We start from the raw sequence: 19,361 nt of genomic DNA, 5'->3' as shown, positions 1-19,361 counted from the left end.
TTGGTTCATATTGGTGTAGATTTTCTTTTCTAAAGCATAGTCCTCTCCCTTTCTGACCTAGTACGGTTGTCTATTCCATTTCTATTCAAGTGCTTCTTACCCACCACACCAGTCACATGTATTTATTGTAATTGTGAAATATGAGGAAATCCCAGCTGCCTAACCATAAGGAGTGGTAAAGAAAATTATAACACATCTACATGATAGAATATTGTGCAGTCATTTAAGTTGATAAGAAGAAGAATAACTTGGAAATGTTTTTGATACAGTGCTAAGTATGAACAGTATAGTCATAACTAATTGTACACAGTCATGTGTAGAAAGATTAGGGGAAAAACCCAAAATGCTAATGGTATTTTTTTTAATCCTGAAATGAGGTTCTGTTACATTTAAATTGAAAAATAAATGTAATTATTTTTTAAGCAGTGTGCTAAAGCAACAATTTTCAACCACAGCAAAGTACAAATGGTTTTAAATAATTTGCCTCTTGTTTTAAATGAGAATACAAGCTTGTTGCTCTAATGTCACTTTCACCTCGGTAAGCATTTCTGAGACGGAGCAAGGGGAGGCTAGGAAGAGGATGCTATATGTCGAGGCTAATAGGAGTCTGAGTGAGTATAGAGGCTGCAGACCTGGGTGGGATCCCATTTCAGTACTTAATCACTACCAGTGTGACCTTGGGAAAATGTCTTACCCTTGATATCCTCATCTGTCAGTGAGGCAAGTCAGAGTACCTACTTCTTCTGTTAGAAGGATTAAATGAGATAATAAATGTGAAATGCTTAAAACAGGGTGGTAAAGCACACAGTCAATGCTTGATACGTGAAACCCCTTGCCATAGGCTCTATTATTCTCATTGTCACCCCCAAGGCATTTCAAACAGATGGCCATTATCGTGCCCTGGCAGAAAAAGGATTGAGAATTTCTCCCTTTAAGTAAAACTCAGTAAATCAGGCAGAGTATTAAAATAGTTAATTTTTATTAACTATTAATTTCTTTCCTACTGCAGTTTCTAAGCTGACTGGTTTTTGGTTTTGTTTTGTTTTTTTCCTTTTAACAGATAAGTTAAATGGATGCTCCTGTGTTAATGCAATTTCTTTTCCATTTAACAAGAAAGTATATAGTTAACAGTTCTGCTTTGGCCAGTTTAAACAAATTTAATCCAAATGTTCTAGTTTGGGGAAATGTTCCTGTGTTATTACTCATGCCAATAGGAAGAGTAATCATGGAATAGCTCTGCTCAGGGAAGAGAAAGTAATGTGTCCTAGATGGTACTCTGACCAAATCAGGCGTCTCAGGGAGAAGTAACGCATTGTCAGTTTGTTTTGCCAACTTGAGGATTAATTAATAATAACCCAAGCACTCTGTGCTTTTCAGCACTGAAACAGAACTAGAGTTATTTCTCAAATGTCTTGTTTATTATCCAATCTGTATGCAATGAAAGTAAAAAAGACAATGTTTTGAGATAAGAATATTAGAAATAAGTATCTAAAGATTAAAATATTTCATAATACCCAGTCGTGGCAAGGTGTTGAGAAGCAGGCACATCCATACTGTTGATGGGGATATAAACTAGGGCAGTGTTTTTAGGGGGGAGTTTGGCAATACCTATCAAAGTGAATATATGTATTCTTTTACCTAGCAATTCCACTTTTAGGAATTTATTCACTTAGAAGATATTCTCCCACAAGCACAAAGATAGATAAGCAAGGATGTTTTTTTATTTGCAGCAGTGTTTATAATAGCAAAGACTTGGAGCACTCTTAAGTGTTCATAAGTAGGGATTAAGTAAATTATATTTACATAACTACAGATAGTTTTGGGTTTTTTTAATGTTTATTTATTTTGAGAGAGAGAACACAAGCAGGGGAGGAGCAGTGAGAGGGGGTCAGGGGAGAGAGAATTCCAAGCAGGCTCTGCACTGTCAGCTCAGAGCCAAACACTGGACTCGATCTCATGAAACTTGAGATCATGACCTGAGCCGAAACCAAGAGTTGGATGCTTAACTGACTGAGCCATCCCGCTGTCCCTAAATATGGACAATTGCTAAAATGAATATGGTAAATCTACATATAGATGTGGAAAATATGTTAAAATATATGTATTGTTAGAGGCATAAGTTTTTATGATATTTTAGATATGAACAGGACTTTTTAGAAGGACTCCCCTGAAACCTCTGTAATGTGGATGATGGTAAAGATGTCACTGGGGAGGGATACTGATGACTAGGAGCAAGTGGAGACTGTAACTCATTTCAGTCCTTCTGAAGATCAGATCTTCAGTCAGATCTTCTTTATATTTTTATTCTGAACAGTTGTTACTCTTACTATGGAAAAAAATTTTGATTTCAAAAACCAAAGAACAAATACCTGAACTAAAATCATACCATTTTCTTATATTTGCCTATGATTACAGATATCATACTTTGCCACAGTTTTGCCACAGCTGTTACTGGCTGCTTAATCAGGCACAGTAGCCAAAAGTCATCATTTTGAAACCCACTGTGTAAGTCCCTGTGATTTTCTACTCTAAGACTGAATTGCCCTACTGTTACTTCACTACCACCACCAATAACTGTTCTGGGGCCCTGACTGCTGCCCCAAAACTAGAAGTAGGGAAATTGGTATTTCCAAGAGGGGTACGGCTCCTGAATATTTGCTGCCTATTAATAGCTTTGAAAGGCCACCAGGAGAGCAGAAATGAAAGGTATGGCTGCCAGTTATTTGTGTGTTTCTCTATATTGTTTTTGGCTTGATCCACCATCTCCGTGATGTTAGTCAAGTCACTTAACAGCCTGTTCGCAGTGCAAACCCCAGAAGTAGACTGTGCACATGATAGCACCCTATAACATACACATTGTGTTCTTAGTAGTACCTCGTTTTAAAGACAAATAAACAAAAAACACTGATCCTTGGATATTTTACTGTTTCCCACTACTGTCCTAAATTTGTAGCAATGCAGTATTTCTTTCCTTTCATTATTTCTCTGAACTTCAGTGATTCAGTTCAATATCATAAAGTCCTGAATTAGAAATAGGGAAAAGGAGGGCACCTGGGTGGCTCAGTCGGTTAAGCGTCTGACTTTGGCTCAGGTCATGATCTCTTGGTCCGTGGGTTCGAGGCCCGCATCGGGATCTGTGCTGACAGCTAGCTCAGAGCCTGGAGCCTGTCTTCAGATTCTGTATCTCCCTCTCTCTCTGACCCTCCCTTGCTCACACTGCGCCTTTCTCTCTCTCAGAAATAAATAAAACATTAAAAACAAAATTAAAAAAAAATAGGGAAAAGGGGGGCACCTGGGTGGTTCGGTCAGTTAAGGTTCATGGGTTTGAGCCCCACTTGGGGCTCCACGCTGACAGCACAGAGCCTGCTTGGGATTCTCTCTGTCCTTTTCTGCCCCTCCCCCACTTGTTTGTGTTCTCTGTCTCCTCTCTCTCTCTCTCTCTCTCTCTCACACACACACACACACACACACACACACAATATAAATAAATAAACTTAAAAAAAAATAGGGAAAGGGGCATTCCTTTAGACCTGCGCTTTTTGTGGTATTTCATAAAAGAAGAATAGGTCTGGGGCGCCTGGGTGGCTTAGTCGGTTGAGTGTCCGACTTTCGCTTAGGTCATGATCTCGCGGTTCGTGGGTTCGAGCCCCGCATCGGGCTCTGTGCTGACTGCCAGCTCAGAGCCTGGAGGCTCTTTCGGTCTGTGACTCCCTCTCTCTCTGACCCTCCCCTGCTCACGCTGTCTCTCTCTCCTAGAAATAAATAAAACATTTAAAAAAAAAAAAAAAGAAGAAGAAGAATAGGTCTGTAATTTGAGAAAATAAGACTCCAGTTAAATGACTCCTATAACTTGCATACGTTTATGTGGTAGGATAGGAACTCTAACCTTGATCATCTGACTCAACTTTTTTCTTTCCAGTATACCATCTGTTCTCTCAGGAGCAGAGCGGGTCCATTCAGAGAGACCCCCGTTGTCCTGGCTAACTCGACTACTTGAGGAACGCCAAAGACAGTTTGAAATTCATTATGGAGCTAAGACTGGCTTTGCAGGCTTCCTCATACTTTGATCAGAAAGTATCTAGGGGTGCCTGGGTGGCTCAGTCAGTTAAGTGTCCAACTCGTGGACATGGTCTCACAACTCGTGGGTTTGAGCCCCACATTGGCTGTGTGCTGACAGTGTGAAGCCTGATTGGGATTCTCTGTCTTTACTTCTCTCTCTGTCCCTCATGAGCACACGCACATGCGTGTGCGCGCATGCTCTCTCTAAATAAATAAATAAACTTTAAAAGAAAGAAAGCATCTAGAACATGGGTTATGTACAAACTTAAAAGATTATTATTTAATTTATATGCAGTAATAGCTAATACTCATTCTGTTAGGTCTGAAGTTCTGAGCCAGAGTCTGTCTTTGAAGAAGAAGAAAATAATTTGCTTGGAGAGGTGCATTAGCTCCTTGTAAATGGTAGTACTCTGTAAAATTTTATTACTCTGAGTGATATATCCTCTCCATCACATAACAGACACATGACTGGCCACCTGGCCAGAGGCAGCTCTATGTGATGGGAAAGCACAGAACTGGGAAGCCAGAGACCGGAATGGTGCCACTTTCTCTCAGCCTCCACCTCCTTGTCTGAAAAACAAGGCCAGTCGTTCCTGCTTCATAAGCCTTTCAGAAAGTCAAATGAGAGATGTAGGTTAAAAGCCTTTGTGAACAGTACATGCCTGGTCATATCTGAGGAGTCACACATTTAAAGAAGACCCATTATAGCTTAGCGGTCAGGAGCTCAGTCTTTGGCTGGAGTCAGGCTACCTGATAGGAAGAGACAATTTTTATTTCTAGGAAGATCACTTTGAGAGGAGACTAGTCTCCAAGAGCATTTTTAATACAAGCTTGGGGTATATTTATAACCTTCAGTGCAACCTCTGTGGCTTGGTTGCCTCATGATTCATGTCAAGCTGATGATACTCAGAATCAGGTCAGCTGCCTGAATTGCCCAGTGCTTTTTGCAAATCTAAACATATTTGAAATCTTTATCATCAACTGAATTCAGTACAAGTATTCAAACTGCAGCATTTATTAGACGGAGTTTTCCTTATGAGCCCTAAATTCCATTAGGAGAAATTTAGAGAGTCTTAAAATTTCTTAGCATTAGAGAAGAAGGAAAGAAAAAAGAAGAAAGAAAAAAAATCTTGCTAGCTTGGACTCGTAAAGGTTTGGTTTTAATAGCGGGACATAAAAAAAAAAGAAAAACTATTTCAATCTACAAAAAAACAGTACAGGCACACCTCAGAGATCCTGCCAGTCCATTTCCAGGCCATGACAAAAAAGCAAATATCGCAACAAAGCCAGCCAAATGAAATTTTTGGCCTTCCAGTACATATAAAAGTTCTGTTTACACTACACTGTAGTGTATTAAGTGTGCTATCACATTATGTCTTAAAAAACTTAAATATCTCAGTTTAAAAACCCAAAACTGAAAATGTAAACCATCATCCGAGCTTTTGGCAAGTCATCTTTTTGCTGGTGGAGGGTCTTGCCTCGATGGTGATGGCTGCTGACTGATCGGGGTGGGAGGCACTGAAGGCTGGGTGGCTGTGGCAGGTTCTTAAGACAACATATCGTGTGCCATATCGAGACTCTCCCTCTCACAAACGATTTCTCTGTAGCAGGCGATGGTGTTTGATAGCATTTTAGCCACAGTGGAACCTCTCTCAAAATTGGAGTCTGTCCTCTCACACCCCGCCGCTGCTTTCTCACCGAAGTGTACAGAATGTTCTGAATGCTTCGTTGTCATGTCAGCTGTCTTCATGGCATCTTCATCAGGAACAGATTCCGTTTCCAGGATCCACTNTTCTTCTACAGCTTCCTCACCTCTGTCAGCCTTCACGGAATTGAAGACAGTTTGGGCCTTGCTCTGGATTAGGTTTTGGCTTAATTAAGGGAGTGCTGTGCCAGGTTTGATCTGCCTTCCAGACCGCTGGAACTTTCTCCAGATCAGCAATAAGGCTGTTTCTTTCCTTACCATTCGTGTCCACTGGAGTAGCACTTGTCATTTCCTTCAAGACCTCTTCCTTCGTGTCCACCACTTGGCTAATGGCTGGCGCAAGAGGCCTAGTTTTTGGCCTCCTTCAGCTTTTGATGTGGCTTCCTCACTAAGCTTAATCTTTTCTAGCTTTTGATTTAAAGTGAGAGATGTGCAACTCTTCCTTTTACTTGAACACTTAGAGGCCACTGTAGGGTTATTAACTGACTTAATGTCAATATAGTTGTATCTCTGGGAATAGGGAAGCCTGAGGAGAGGGAGAGAGATGGGGAATGGCCATCAGTGGGGCAATCAGAACACATTCAACATTTATTAAGTTTGCCCTCTCAAATGGATATGTTTCATGGCACCTCAGTTACCATAGTAACTTCTAGGATCACTGATCACAGATTACCATGGCAAATAAAGTAATATTGAAAATTTGAAATACATCAAGAATTATCAAAATGTAACACACGAGACAGGAAGTAAACAAATGTTGTTGGCAGAATGGCACTGGTAGACTTGCTCAATGCAGGTTGACACAAACCTCCAATTTGTGAAGAGCACAGTGTGTGCAGTGAAGTGAAGTGAGGTGAAGTGCAGCAAGACAGAGTGTGCTTGCATCACAGTCCTCATCTGGAGACAAGACAGCCCCAAATTGACCATTCTGGTGTTGTCACTTACTGAGAGGTTGGCAAGTTCTTTCATTTCCCTGAGTCTCTTCCCTCATTAGTAAATAGAGCCTGACAGGCACTACTTTGGTTATGACAATTCAGATAATGCATTTAAAGCATTTAGCACAGTTCTTGGCACATTGTAATTACTGAGCACATATTACTGATGTTAATTTTAATTAAGGATGTCTAACACTGTGTTTCTAAGTGATTAAGAAACTAAAACAAGCTGGTGGTGTCTGAAATTAAATTCAGAATAAGGAAAACGAGACGGTTTGATTTTAGTTTGTTGTGTGTTTTATAATCGTTTAAAAATTAGGGACGCCTGGGTGGCTCAGTCGGTTAAGTGTCCGACTTTGTCTCAGGTCATGATTTCATGGTTCGTGAGTTCAAGCTCCATGTTGGGCTCTGTGCTGACAGCCCAGGGCTTGTAGCCTACTTTGAATTCTGTGTCTCCCTCTGTCTTTTTCTCCCCTGTTCACACTCTACTCTGTCTGTCTGTCTCTCTCTCTCTCTGTCTCTCTCTCAAAAATAAGTAAAGATTAAAAAAAAAAAACATTTTAAAAATTAGAACTATAGGCTGAGATCCTTATATGGCTCTCTAGTCCAAGGGAGCAATGGTTGAATCTATGGGACCAAAACAAAGATGGACAATTGCTTATACTGCCCTTGAAAATAAAAACAACTATTGAACATGTATCTGTTAATGTGAGAGCCTCACTGAACACCCAGCCTACCATGTCAGCATTATTACCATCCCACCTCCTCCAGAGCCTTTCCTAACCATGTCAGCACACGGTGATCTCTCCCAAGAACTCATGAAGCCTACTGACCCCATTTGGCCTCAGAAAGGCACAGAGGCAGTTATTTAACCTGTCCAATGGCTCTTCTCTCTACTGGGCAGTGTTCAGGGCTCTCCTCACAGGGAGCTAGGCTGCACTCTTCAGGAGAAAGACCAGAGTTCGTCTTATCAAGTGAGCTTTCTTTCAAAATATTCTTCCTGCATGTTCAGGAGAAGGTGCTGACACAGTAAATGTTGTTGGTGTTCTCCTGTGTTTGAGCGTTACAAAATAAGTGGATTGGGGCGCCTGGGTGGCTCAGTTGGTTAAGCATCCGACTTCGGCTCAGGTCATGATCTCACGGTTCGTGGGCTCAAGCCCCGCATCAGGCTCTGTGCTGACAGCCAGCTCAGAGCCTGGAGCTTGCTTCAGATTCTGTGTCTCCCTCTCTCTCTGACCTTCCCTGTTCATGCTGTCTCTCTCTCTCTTTCTCTCTCTCTCTCTCAGAAATAAATAAAACATTAAAAAATTAAAAAAAAAATATAAGTGGATTAGGGTGAGAAGTAACTGCCTCAGCCAACACTCCTCCAGAGAATTAAAAGTTGCAAAAGAAGGGGACACCTGGGTGAATCAGTTGGTTAAGCATCTGATTTTGGCTCAGGTCATGATCTTCTGGTTTGTGAGTTCAAGCCTGTTGTGGAGCTCTGCGCTTGTAGTGCGGAGCCTGCTTGGGATTCTCTCTTTCTCCTCCTCTCTCTGCCCCGCCCCCCCAACTCATGCTCTCTCTCTCTCAAAATAAGTAAACTTTTTAAAAAAGTTGCCAAAGGTGTCCTTGAGGAAGGAATGGCAAAAATCTTAACAGATAGTGGGGTGCTTGGCTGGCTCAGTGGAGAATGCAGCTCTTGATGTCAGGGTTGTGGGTTCGAGTGCCACGTTGGGTGTAGAAATTACTTAAAAATAAAGTCTTTAAAAAAAAATCTGAACAGATGTGACAGGGAACTTTGAATAGTGCCTATGTTGCATGGAAGTGAGAAATATAGACAGAGATGATTCACTCGGGCCCTGCTGAGGAAATGGATGAGAGAAATAAAGGAATTTCTAAGGTAGTAGGTATATCGGCCTTACTCTTGAATGTAAAACAGAGACTTTTTCTCAATTTAGTAGATGTTTGCCGAGCATCTGTTGTGTACAGAGTAATGATGATGATACTTAACATTTGAGAGCCTACTGTTTCTTAGGCCTATTTCCCCTGGCCAGCAAAGTGGTCTTTACCAAGATAAACTCCTCCGTGGTGGAAGTAGAGATGGATGTTTGTCTTGTTTGGGTGCGAGGGACCACACGGACCAGCATTGCATCCTCTGCGCCTTCTAGAGTAGGAAGCTGTAAAGGCATGCTTGGGAAAGGAACGGCTGAGATCTTACCAGACTTCCTTTGCACAGCCTCCGAATCCTCCCTGAAGGTCTCTTCTGCTTGCAGGCCTCAGAAGTTGAGAGACAACTCTCCATGCAAGTCCATGCCCTCAGAGAAGACTTTCGGGAGAAAAACTCCTCGACCAACCAGCACATCATCAGGCTTGAAAGCCTACAGGCTGAGGTGAGTCCACCCGTGTGGCCTTGCTTTTCTCGTTAGACACGTGCCGCACTGGGTCTCATAGGTAAGAAGCCCCTGAACTGGGAAACAAAACCCTCCTCTGTCTGCAGTCTCTAAAAAAATAATTTAAAAATCTCTAGAGATGTATCTGGAAGAAACTAAATGGGGAGCACTCGATTCATGTTGCACTGGGTAGCCTGTTATCTGGAAGAATAAGGTTGCTCAGAGTTACTGCTGAGTGTGTTGAAATCACAAGTGACCCGCTTTTACTGAATATGTTGATCCGTCTGAAAACATCCTTGCCAGTCCTCAATAGAAGATGGGAAAGAGGACTTTCCCTTTCTCCATTCTGTGTAGGTCCAGTTCAGTGCACCTTAATGCACTTACTGTGATTCTGACCTATAACATGAGAGTCATACAAGTAGCTACTTCATAGGGCTGTTGTGTTTGATGAGTTAATACACGGAAAGCCCCTCATGTGGTACTTAGAACAGAGTAGTGTTGTTAAAAGTGTATGAGAGGCCGGAGCATGGCAGTCAGGGTCTATGGCCCTGAGTGAGCCAGAGGGAAAGAAAAAGTAGCACTTAGGGGACAACTCTGTGAGAACCCGGTTGTGGGAGGGGAGTAGAGGGGAGTCATATCAGCAGCCCAAATAGGTGCTCTTCCCCAGGGAGGCATCCACCTAATCTGACCTTGAGGGCCCCTAAGCCAGTTGTCTGGACAGCAACCCTTTGGCTAAGTTACACCTGAGGGGACAGTCTCGGGGTCCAGAGCCAGATGAATGCACACCCCCACTGTGGTTGAGGAATCCATCGACATGGTCGGGCCCAGAGAAGCCCAGGTGGCTGTTCCCCCGCTTCGGAAATGACCTGAAGATGTTTTTCCTAAAGTATGTCAATATCTTCTCTTTTCTCCTGCCTGTCCTTCCCTTCCTTTCTCCCTCCCCCTGGAAATACTACTGGTATTGAGCAGCAGGTTCTCGAAGTAAGTAGTTCGTTCCGGTGGGGTTTGGCATGCCTGTGTGTCACCACTTGTGTGCATGACTTGCTGTTCCACTGCCTTTGCCAAAGCTCTGACTCCTTCGAGCTGCCTGTTTTCCTCTGCCCTCTGCTCACTATTTCAAGACCCTTGTGACTCAGGGTCATTCCCAGGAATGCTAACTGGCAGATTTGGTCACAGGTTTAATGGTGCACAGGGTGGGGTGAGGGAGTTGCCATCTAATGTTGATGCCTTCATCCATTAACACTGCTACTTTCAAAAGCCAACCTATGAAAGTGTTCAAGTACATTACTTCATGTAGTTCAGAACTTCTAAAGTTTTTTTAAAGGGCCAGGATTATATATCAGAACTCTATTACCTCGTTATTTCACTGACTGGAACTTGAGAAACAAAGATTATCCATGGAAGGAAAATGTAAAGGTTGGAGGGTATTTATATGAAAATCAACTAGAGTAAGAATTCCCTTCACATGGGTAACGTGCTTCGATGTGGGGAATAGTGGCCCCATTCACAAAAAGGACCTCTTCCTTTTGGTCCCTTATCCAGGTGCACACTTGAGAGACAGTATTTCTTTGTTTAGCCAGATACCTGATCTCTCTAGACAAAGGCCACATACTTCATTTCCCCAGGACACCATCCTATCTGATTGATTGGTGGCCAGGAAAGATCTGTGCCCTCCGAACAGAATTTGGTGTGGAGAGAGAGAACAGACAAAAAGCAGAAGGAAAGGTGGATCTCAGAGAACCTCAGACACATTCATTAGACATTCATTTCAAAATCTCTCCAGGAAAGGGTAGGAGGTTGGTCCTCTTGATGGATTCTTCTCCAGGCCAAACTGGAGAGCACGGAGAACATCTTGACCATGTTGGGAACAAGAAGCTGGTTGAGAGATCAGTCCAGCGGGGAACTGATGAATAGGAGGCTCTGCACAACTTGGAAGGCTTCCATGGCCCCTTAGCAGGGCAGTGTTCTCGGGGTGAAGCATCGCGGGCCTGGTGGAGCGCTGGCACGCCTCCGGAGCCTACACACCTGGAGGCCTGAAGACTTGGCATCGCTTTCCTCTTATCCTTTGTTTTCTTACTGACATTGAAGAGACTAGACAGACCTTCCTAAAAGAAGATTTATATCTCTCGAGGCTGGCTAGAGACGCAATGTACAAACATACCAGTCTGTTTAATAAAAGAAGCGAAATTGCTTCTATTCACAATTTACCTGCTCAGGCAAAACGACACTTTGAGTAAAATCAGTTACTCGCTTGTGTCACGTCCTGTTCTTCCCAGGACACGGGCTGATGCAGGCACTGCTTTGCCTTCTGTACCCCGTCAACTCCCCCATTAACTTGGGGCACCAGGTCTGAGCTGCAACCTCTAGAACCAGACCTGTTAGCAGTGGGGGAAAAGTACAGAAGAGAGCCATGGAGTATGAGAATACAGCAGCTCACGAGGCTGTCTCAGGCATTTTCTTGTGCTCATGACTTGAGAAGGAAGAATGCAACCGCGGGTTAGGCTTCACTCCCCCAGAAATTGTGGGGTTGAGGTAAAGTCATGGGCAGGCAAGGTGGAGCCCTTCTCTGTCTTATCTGTGGAATTTCCAGAACACTGACCCTTCCCTTCCTCTGCCTGGCATCCCACATTCCAGCTTCCCCAAAGTTCATCTCCCACCTCTTCCCAGACAGGTTTCTAGAAGGGAGGGGCTTTCTCTTCATCTTGGGAGCTCACAGCTATTGTCTCAAAGATGGGGGCACCGGGCCCCTGGGCAGAGCACGTGGGGAGACACAGGCCTTCGTGTTTGGACCTAGTTCCTCCCTGCCTACTCATCAGCCTGGGTGTAACTGACTGTCTCCGCCCTTTCAGATCAAAATGCTGTCAGATCGGAAACGGGAGCTAGAGCATCGTCTCAGTGCCACCTTAGAGGAAAACGACCTGCTCCAGGGCACTGTGGAGGAGCTACAGGACCGGGTGCTGACCCTGGAGAGGCAAGGCCATGACAAAGACCTCCAGGTACTGAGGCAGAGAAGCTGTCCTGTAGAGCTAGGGCCAGGCCAAAGGGGCATTTCGCTGCCCAGCCAGAAGGAAAGCTGGGAGGCCAGGCCACTGTCGGGTCAGGAGAGGGGAAAGCCGAGCTCTCTCTGTGGGCCCTGTTGGAGTTCTCCTTGGGCGCTCACCAACTTGGCCAGTCTGGCTCTGCTGAAAACAAATGCATCGCTACCCACAGGCTATCCTTCCAATTTGTTCTGAGCCACTGGCCCCTGGAGCAGTTTCAGAGAGTTCTTTCTGGGCTATTAACATGACTGGAACATGGGGAGTGTCATTCTGCCTCCTAGGGTTTGTGAAATCTGCTAGAGATTTCAGAGGGAGCCTGTGACTTTCTGTCCTTGGCTCTCAATGCTCTCTGCTGCTGCTTTCCCAGGCTGATGCATTCAGTTGGCTTGCACTGAGCGGAAATCAAGAAGCTGCCCACTGAACACAGCAAGACTTACATCCTGCTTCTAACAGTTGCTAGAAAAAGCATAGGCCGACCCCTTTGTGAGCGTAATTGGCCTCTTTTTTCTTCCTAAAGGAAATTGCTTCATGTTCATTTTGTCCTTGAGACCTGCCACCAGTCCTAAGCTAAATCCCCAGGCTCACACTTGCCAACCCCCTAAATAAAAAGACAATCGCTCCTGGTCTCCACAGAAATAGAGCATAACACCTGCTGCAAAGCTTTTGCCACACTGGCCTAGGAGCACCTGGGGCCAGTGGCTGAGAGCATGTTCCTCCCCCTTGGACATTCTCCGAGCGCCCGGGATTGGGGGAGATGGCGACAGGGTTGTTGGTGTGGAGGCGGCCGGCCGGCTGTGTTGGAGCACCAGGCAGGTCCTCCCCAAAGACCAGGCTGTGGCAGACGCCGCTGGGCTCGGTGTTCGGCTGGGGAGGAATCCTCTAGGACGTGGGATAAGGAAGCATCTTAGGCTGATATCACTTGTCACGGACACCATCAGCTAAGCCGCCGTCTGAGTGATTAACCTCTTCACGGGCAGATGAGCAGTTTTTGACCCTCCATGGTTTTGTACCTTCAGCTTGGAACTTTGCATATAGCAGGGCCTCTGTAAATGTTGATTAGGAAATGGTGCTGGCAAAAGCCTTACAGCCATTTTCAAGATGGAAAGAAAGGAGTTTGCTTGTCTTCTAAGGTTGATAATGATGATAGTGGTGAACATTTGCACACTTTACAGGGAACACAGTGCTTTTGCATACATTCTAAAATGGAGGCTTAGGAAAAAGTGAATCATTTACCAAAGTAGTGTAGTAAATCCTTAGTAGAATTAAAAACAGTCCCCCCACCCCCCACCTCCTTCATGTGGTTCTCATTGACAGTGTCTAGCACATTCCTTGCCTCTGCAGGTCAGTGTCTCACCAGAATTTCTGACCCTATCAAGCACTCTGCTGAGGAGGGTTGCTGGGCAGAGTGTGGAGAAGGCAAACACAGAAGAATGGAGAAGTGACCCCTGCCTGAAAGACACTTTCATTCAGCCTAGCTGGAATTCACAGATGAGAAGTCCGTTATTTCAAATCAAGAATTGGGGACCTCAGGACGGGGAAGAGTAGGACTGGCATGCGCCATCCAGTACCTGGCTCACACAGTGGGCTGTTTGCTCTCCAGCAAGAGCCCCGTGTCACACACACTCACATCCTTGCCATCTGCACACCCACTGTCATCTGATTGCGCCACTCACCCCACGGCCTACATCAAGTCAGGCAGTTCACACTTTGATTTGGAAAAATCTGCTTTTATGGGCTGAATTCTTATCTTTCCCACCTTTTTGTGATTCTTTTCCTTCAGCCCATAGGAGATTCTCCTTGGGCTGCTGCTAATTACCAGTGTCTTCCAGAAAGCCCTTTTGGTTGCTCAAGTGGCCTGTACTAATGCAGAAATAAGAATTCCAGCTTACTCAGATAGTAGTTGAGAGGTCCTAAATCAAACTTGCAAAATGTAGACTTGATGGCCTTGGAATGTATAGAATTCCAGATTTTAATCCTTTGTTTTAGATAAAGGATGAGAGGAAGGTTGAGTAGGCAGGGCAACAGGCCTACCCAGCCAGGGCAGCCCCTCTTTAATCTGGTTCACTATGTAGTTGGGGTTCTACTGTCTAACAATGATTTTTAAGCCACTGATAAAATCCAACTCTCATTTTTTTTTTCAGGCTGAGAATAGGGATAAAAATTATTTGTTGAATACCGAAGAAGTTGAAAAATCAGGCATTTTGCTAAACTCTTAATAATACCCAGTAGAGGATTCTGTCCCCCTCTGATTTATAACCCCATGGGCATCTTACAGATGTGTGCAGGGGCCTTGTCCCAGTGAGCAGGTGGATTTCATCATCAGAAAGCGTAGGCTCCACTCCCTGTGGAGTGACCCAGGAGCAGGTGGCCTGCAGTGTAGACCTTGCTCTGACACTTAACATCATACCGTCTTAGTTCCCTCAGTGTGAAGCGGGAGGGTGCTCCCACTTCTGCCACCTCTGGTGGCATGAGTGTCGTAAGCTCAGTTAGTGTGCTGCACTGCAAGGCGTTTGGTGTCTTCCTTGTTGATATATATATATATATATATATATATTTAGTGACATCTTTCTTATATAAAGGATGAGATTCCTTGTTTTAAAGGTTTCTTATATCTAAGCCTCCCCTGATTTGTTTTTTCTGCATATGTTTCTGGACCAATTATTGACCAGACAGGGCAGACCTGTCCTAATCTTTGATTCTCTTGCTGTTACAATTAATTAAGCACCCTCAAGTGCGCATGAGTAATTGAACTAATTTTGTCCAGTGCATGAGAACTTCTACTTGTGTGTGCCGAACTTCTCCTACTGAGATGTATGTGGAATTACCTAGAAAATAATTGTAAAGCATTTTGCCAACTTAGTATGCCATTTGTAATTGTGCCAAATTCTTCTTAGGAATGTCCTTTTTCTTTTTTTTTTTTTTTAACCCTAATTTCTTCTCTGAGTTTTCTCATAACTGGAGCTGGAGGAGTTCCCACTGGACCAGCAGGTATTGCTGATGCCTGGGAACCGTGCAGAGCAGGCTCGCCAGTGCCTTTTTCCCTCTCTGAGCAGCCAGGCACCAGGCTTTTCTGAGTGAAGGTGCATCCAGATTCTTGGTGCCATTAGCCAACCACCGTCTGCTCCTGACCAACAGAGGTGAAGCCCTAGGGCACCTAACAAATTGGCGTGGACGCTCGTGAGGCAGAGCCCCGAGTTGTCACCCCCTGCTGCTCAGCGTCTGCACCTCTGCAGGCGCCACAAGCCTACCTGGCCCGCAGTCTGCAACACACAGGACAGTGTGTGCTCTATTTTTAGTGAACAGGGGTGACCCCAGAAATTCTATCTAATGAAAAGTTCATTAAATTTAAACCCCAGGGTGTTCTTTTCCCATCCTCAACTTCCAAAAAATCTTGTAAAAGGGAGGGGTGGGCAATCCACAAATACAAGAGTAGGAGACATTGCTCCTGCGCAGGTGTGATTCGCGGACAAGTGTGTGGCGGTTAGCGAACATGTGAAGATTCCGCAGGTGCGGTCTGTGTGTTAAAAGCAAGTGTAGCGGCGGAGGCACTAGCAGAGCATGGCATTCAGCAGCCGCGGTGGAGTCGTGTCTTCCCTTCGGGAGTAGTAACCTGGCCAGGTAGCGGTGCCCTGCTTGGGCTCCACGAGAAAGGGGCCACATAGAACGGCCAGAAGGGTGGATAGTGGCAGCAAGAGAGAAGGAAGGAGCCCTGGTCTGTAAGCCATGAAAAGTACCCTGCTGTCCCCTCCACCACCGGCATCCTCTCCTTCTCTGAGTCTTCCATGCTGTGTAAGGCCCTTCCCAGGCCTGGGGCTTTACCTGTAAACTGTGAGGTGTGACACAGAAAACAGAGACCACTTCTCTCCTGGGTTTGGGGATTCTCGGTATTTCTATTCACATGTATTCCAAATCCTACCCGCAGTGTCTTTCCAAACCCTTTCCCCTTCATTTTTTTTTTTTCATTAAAATACATCATACATACACCAAAGCGTAGAGATCTTAAGTGGACAGCCCAGTGAATTTTTACAAATATATACCCCCGTGGAGCACCTGCATGGCTCAGTCAGTTGAGCATCCAACTCTGGTTCAGGTCATGATCTCATGGATCATGAGTTCAAGCCCCACATCGGGCTCACTGCTGACAGCACAGAGCCCATTTCTGACCCTCTGTCTCCCTCTCTCTCTCTGCCCTTCCCCTGCTTGCGCCGTCTGTCAAAAATAAATAAAACATTAAAAACTGTACATATATATATATACACACACACATACACACACACACCCACCCATGTAACACCTCCACGATGAAGATAAAGCCCATTATCTGTACCCTACAGGCCTCCCTCTCGCCCCCTCAGTCAGTACTCTGACACTTCCTCAAAAGCAGACAGACCTCTCTTCCACTTTTATCTCTTGTATCTCAGTGAAGTTTCAGAACTTTTATACATGAATTACACATTATATATTGTTTAATGTCAGGCTTTTTCTTGACATTATATCATGTCTATGAAATTCATCCATTTTATAGCATATAGTGGCAGTGTGTTCTTTTTTTCACTGCTGTGTAGTATTCCAGCACGTGACTATCTCTCTCCATTCTATATTGGCATTTGGATTATTTCCTCATTTGTGGCTCTTTAAAGATTATTTTAGTTTTTTCAAATGTTTATTTATTTTTGAAAGACAAAGAGGTAGAGAGCAAACAGTGCAGGGGCACAGAGAGAAGGACACAGAATCCCAGGCTTAACCAACTGAGCTACCCAGGCACCCCGCCCCCATTTGTGTCTCTTAAGGAAGAATGCTGCTGTGGACGTCGCATTTGTCTTCTGGGCACATACACAGCCATTTGTGCTGGGTCCGCACCTAGAGGTGGAAGGGCTGGGTCATGGGACAGCTGTGTATTTCACTCAGTAGAAATTGCCAGTTTCCCAGAGTGGTTGTACAGCTTCACTCCCAACAGCAGTGAGAGTCCTGGTTGTTAACGACCTCATCAATACTTGGTATCATTACTATTTTATGGGTTTTTATTTTAGTCATTCTGGTGAGAGTCTAATGGATCCTTACTTGTATGCCTCTATGTGTGTATGTGTTTAAATTTTTTTTAATATGGAGAATTTTGGACATTCAGAAATAAGGTAGTGTGATGATGCCCCGTGTGCCCCATTGCCAGCTATGCAAACCACTGAGCTCCAGCCAGCCCTGCCCCACATTCAGTACATCTACCTGCTTCCCTCTCACATTATTTTGAGGTAAATCCCCAAATTTTTATAATTTCATCCATAAACAAAGACTACCTCTAAATGATAAGAACTTAAAAAAAAAAAAAACATAGCCACAGGATTAGTATACCTAAGGGGGAGGGGAGGGGAAAGCAGTGTTTTCTTAATATCAAATAGCCAGTGTCCAGGTTCGTAACCACCTCATAAATGTCCTAATTGCTTCTCAAATTTTTTACTTGAATCAGGATGCAAGTTAAAATGGGCCTAATGCTGCAGTTGGTTGGTATGTTTCTTAAGTCTCTTACAGCTTAAAGAAGCTGAGCTGTTGGTCTTGTAGAATTACCCAAATCCGGAGTTTACTGCCTGCACACCCCTGATGTAATCTGACATGTTCCTCTCTCCCATATTTTTCTGTAAATTGGTGGTTGGACCTAGAAGCGTGATCAGGTTTGGGGGCAGTTTCTCTTGCTTGTTTGTGGTCTAGGGGAGCCTCACTGCCGTTTGTGTCTCTTTGAAAGCTGCACCAGAGCCAGCTGGAGCTCCAGGAGGTGCGGCTCTCCTACCGACAGCTGCAGGTGAAGGTGGAGGAGCTCACCGAGGAGAGGAGTCTGCAGAGCTCCGCCGCCACCAGCACGTCCCTCCTGTCCGAGATCGAGCAGAGCATGGAGGCCGAGGAGCTGGAGCAAGAGCGGGAGCAGGTGCTGATGTCCCGTCCGTCCCGCATGCGGGGTTGCCCGGCGACTTCCGGAGCCCGTCCACCCTCCTTGTTGCCCAGTTCCTACGGCTCCAGCTCCAGGCCGGCAAGGGCCTGTGGCCCTGTGCCTGTGTGAGCCCAGGCCCGCTGGCTGGAGCTGTCACAAAGCAGGCCCTGAGCAGAGCATGTCCCTCGCTCACCGTTGCCCCAGTGCCTCTTAGGAAGCGCTTGTCGGCTAATCCTCAGCCTCATCCCTCTTGCACTGACTGGGCTCTGGAACATTCACGATCCATCCAGTTGGCTTTTTTTCCACTCTCCTCACAACCACTCACTCCCCTAGTCATGATTCCCACCAGTATTCAGCTGTAGAGAGAAGTGCGTATATGACAAATGGGAGGTGTGTAGAGGGCTGGAGAGTTAAGAACTAGGAGTCCGTACAGATGTACTGGGCCCAGGATGAGTACCTGTATTTCTTGAGATAAGGGATTTCAAAAAGAAAAACTCTTTCTGCTAGAACTAGGCTCTTAAGCGTCAGCATGTTGGGTTCCTGCACTAGGAAGAGATTCCTCTCTGGGAAGAGGCGAGCGGGTGGCGGTACTCTCTAGAGCCCGTAATCAGGAACTATTCTCTATGGGGCAGCTGAGACTGCAGCTCTGGGAAGCCTACTGCCAGGTCCGCTATCTCTGCTCGCACCTCCGGGGGAATGACAGCGCCGACTCGGCCGTATCCACGGACTCCTCAATGGACGAGTCTTCTGAAACCTCGTCTGCCAAGGACGTGCCAGCCGGCAGCTTGCGCACGGCCCTCAGCGAGCTCAAGAGACTGATACAGAGTATTGTGGATGGCATGGAGCCCACAGTAAGTGTCTTGGCTGAGAAGCTCCCCACCCCCCACCCCCAGGACCCGGCTAGTGGGAGGCTGAAAACCCGCGCAGGGAATGAGGTTAACCCCGGAAGTGGAACCTTACAAAGGCTGTAGGAACTTTGAGCCCTTACTGTTTGAGAGCCCTGTGTGCTTGTGATGGGACACAGGAACGTCCGGGAATGGAAATTCCAGAGTCCTCTTCCTGCAGACACTCGCATACAAGTGGAGCCCTTTTTCCATACGGTTAAATCCAGGCCGTTGTGGCCTCAACTTCAAGAGCTTTCCTTAGAAGCTCTGAATGTAGAAATTTGGATTCTGGTGAAAATTGCAAGTTACTTTACCGTAGCTCATTGGTCCTTGCCATGGGGTTAGCTGAGAATAGGTGAACTGTCCAGTCTGGAAGCCCCTGCTGAATGGATACAGGGAGCACAGAATGTTGAGAAGATGAGCAAGGGCCTTCAGAATTCCAGATGCGGCT

The 19,361-nt window shown here is 45.3% G+C and overlaps 1 protein-coding gene across 1 annotated transcript in view; it reads left to right on the top strand.

The window, feature by feature from the left end:
- Window positions 1-19,361, top strand: part of BICDL1 (BICD family like cargo adaptor 1) — a 138,877-nt gene that overhangs the window by 105,369 nt on the left and 14,147 nt on the right. The window contains exons 6-9 of the mRNA XM_077766048.1: window positions 8,955-9,071; window positions 11,921-12,067; window positions 17,844-18,023; window positions 18,659-18,877. Of these exons, the coding sequence (XP_077622174.1) occupies window positions 8,955-9,071; window positions 11,921-12,067; window positions 17,844-18,023; window positions 18,659-18,877 (663 nt within the window). The remainder of the gene's footprint in view (window positions 1-8,954; window positions 9,072-11,920; window positions 12,068-17,843; window positions 18,024-18,658; window positions 18,878-19,361) is intronic.

Source organism: Crocuta crocuta, unplaced genomic scaffold (assembly GCF_008692635.1).
Source record: "Crocuta crocuta isolate KB4526 unplaced genomic scaffold, BGI_CrCroc_1.0 scaffold339, whole genome shotgun sequence".
NCBI classification, from domain to species: Eukaryota; Metazoa; Chordata; class Mammalia; order Carnivora; family Hyaenidae; genus Crocuta; species Crocuta crocuta.
The sequence above is the reverse complement of the archived record's forward strand: the minus strand, read 5'-3'. Positions and strand labels throughout refer to the sequence as shown.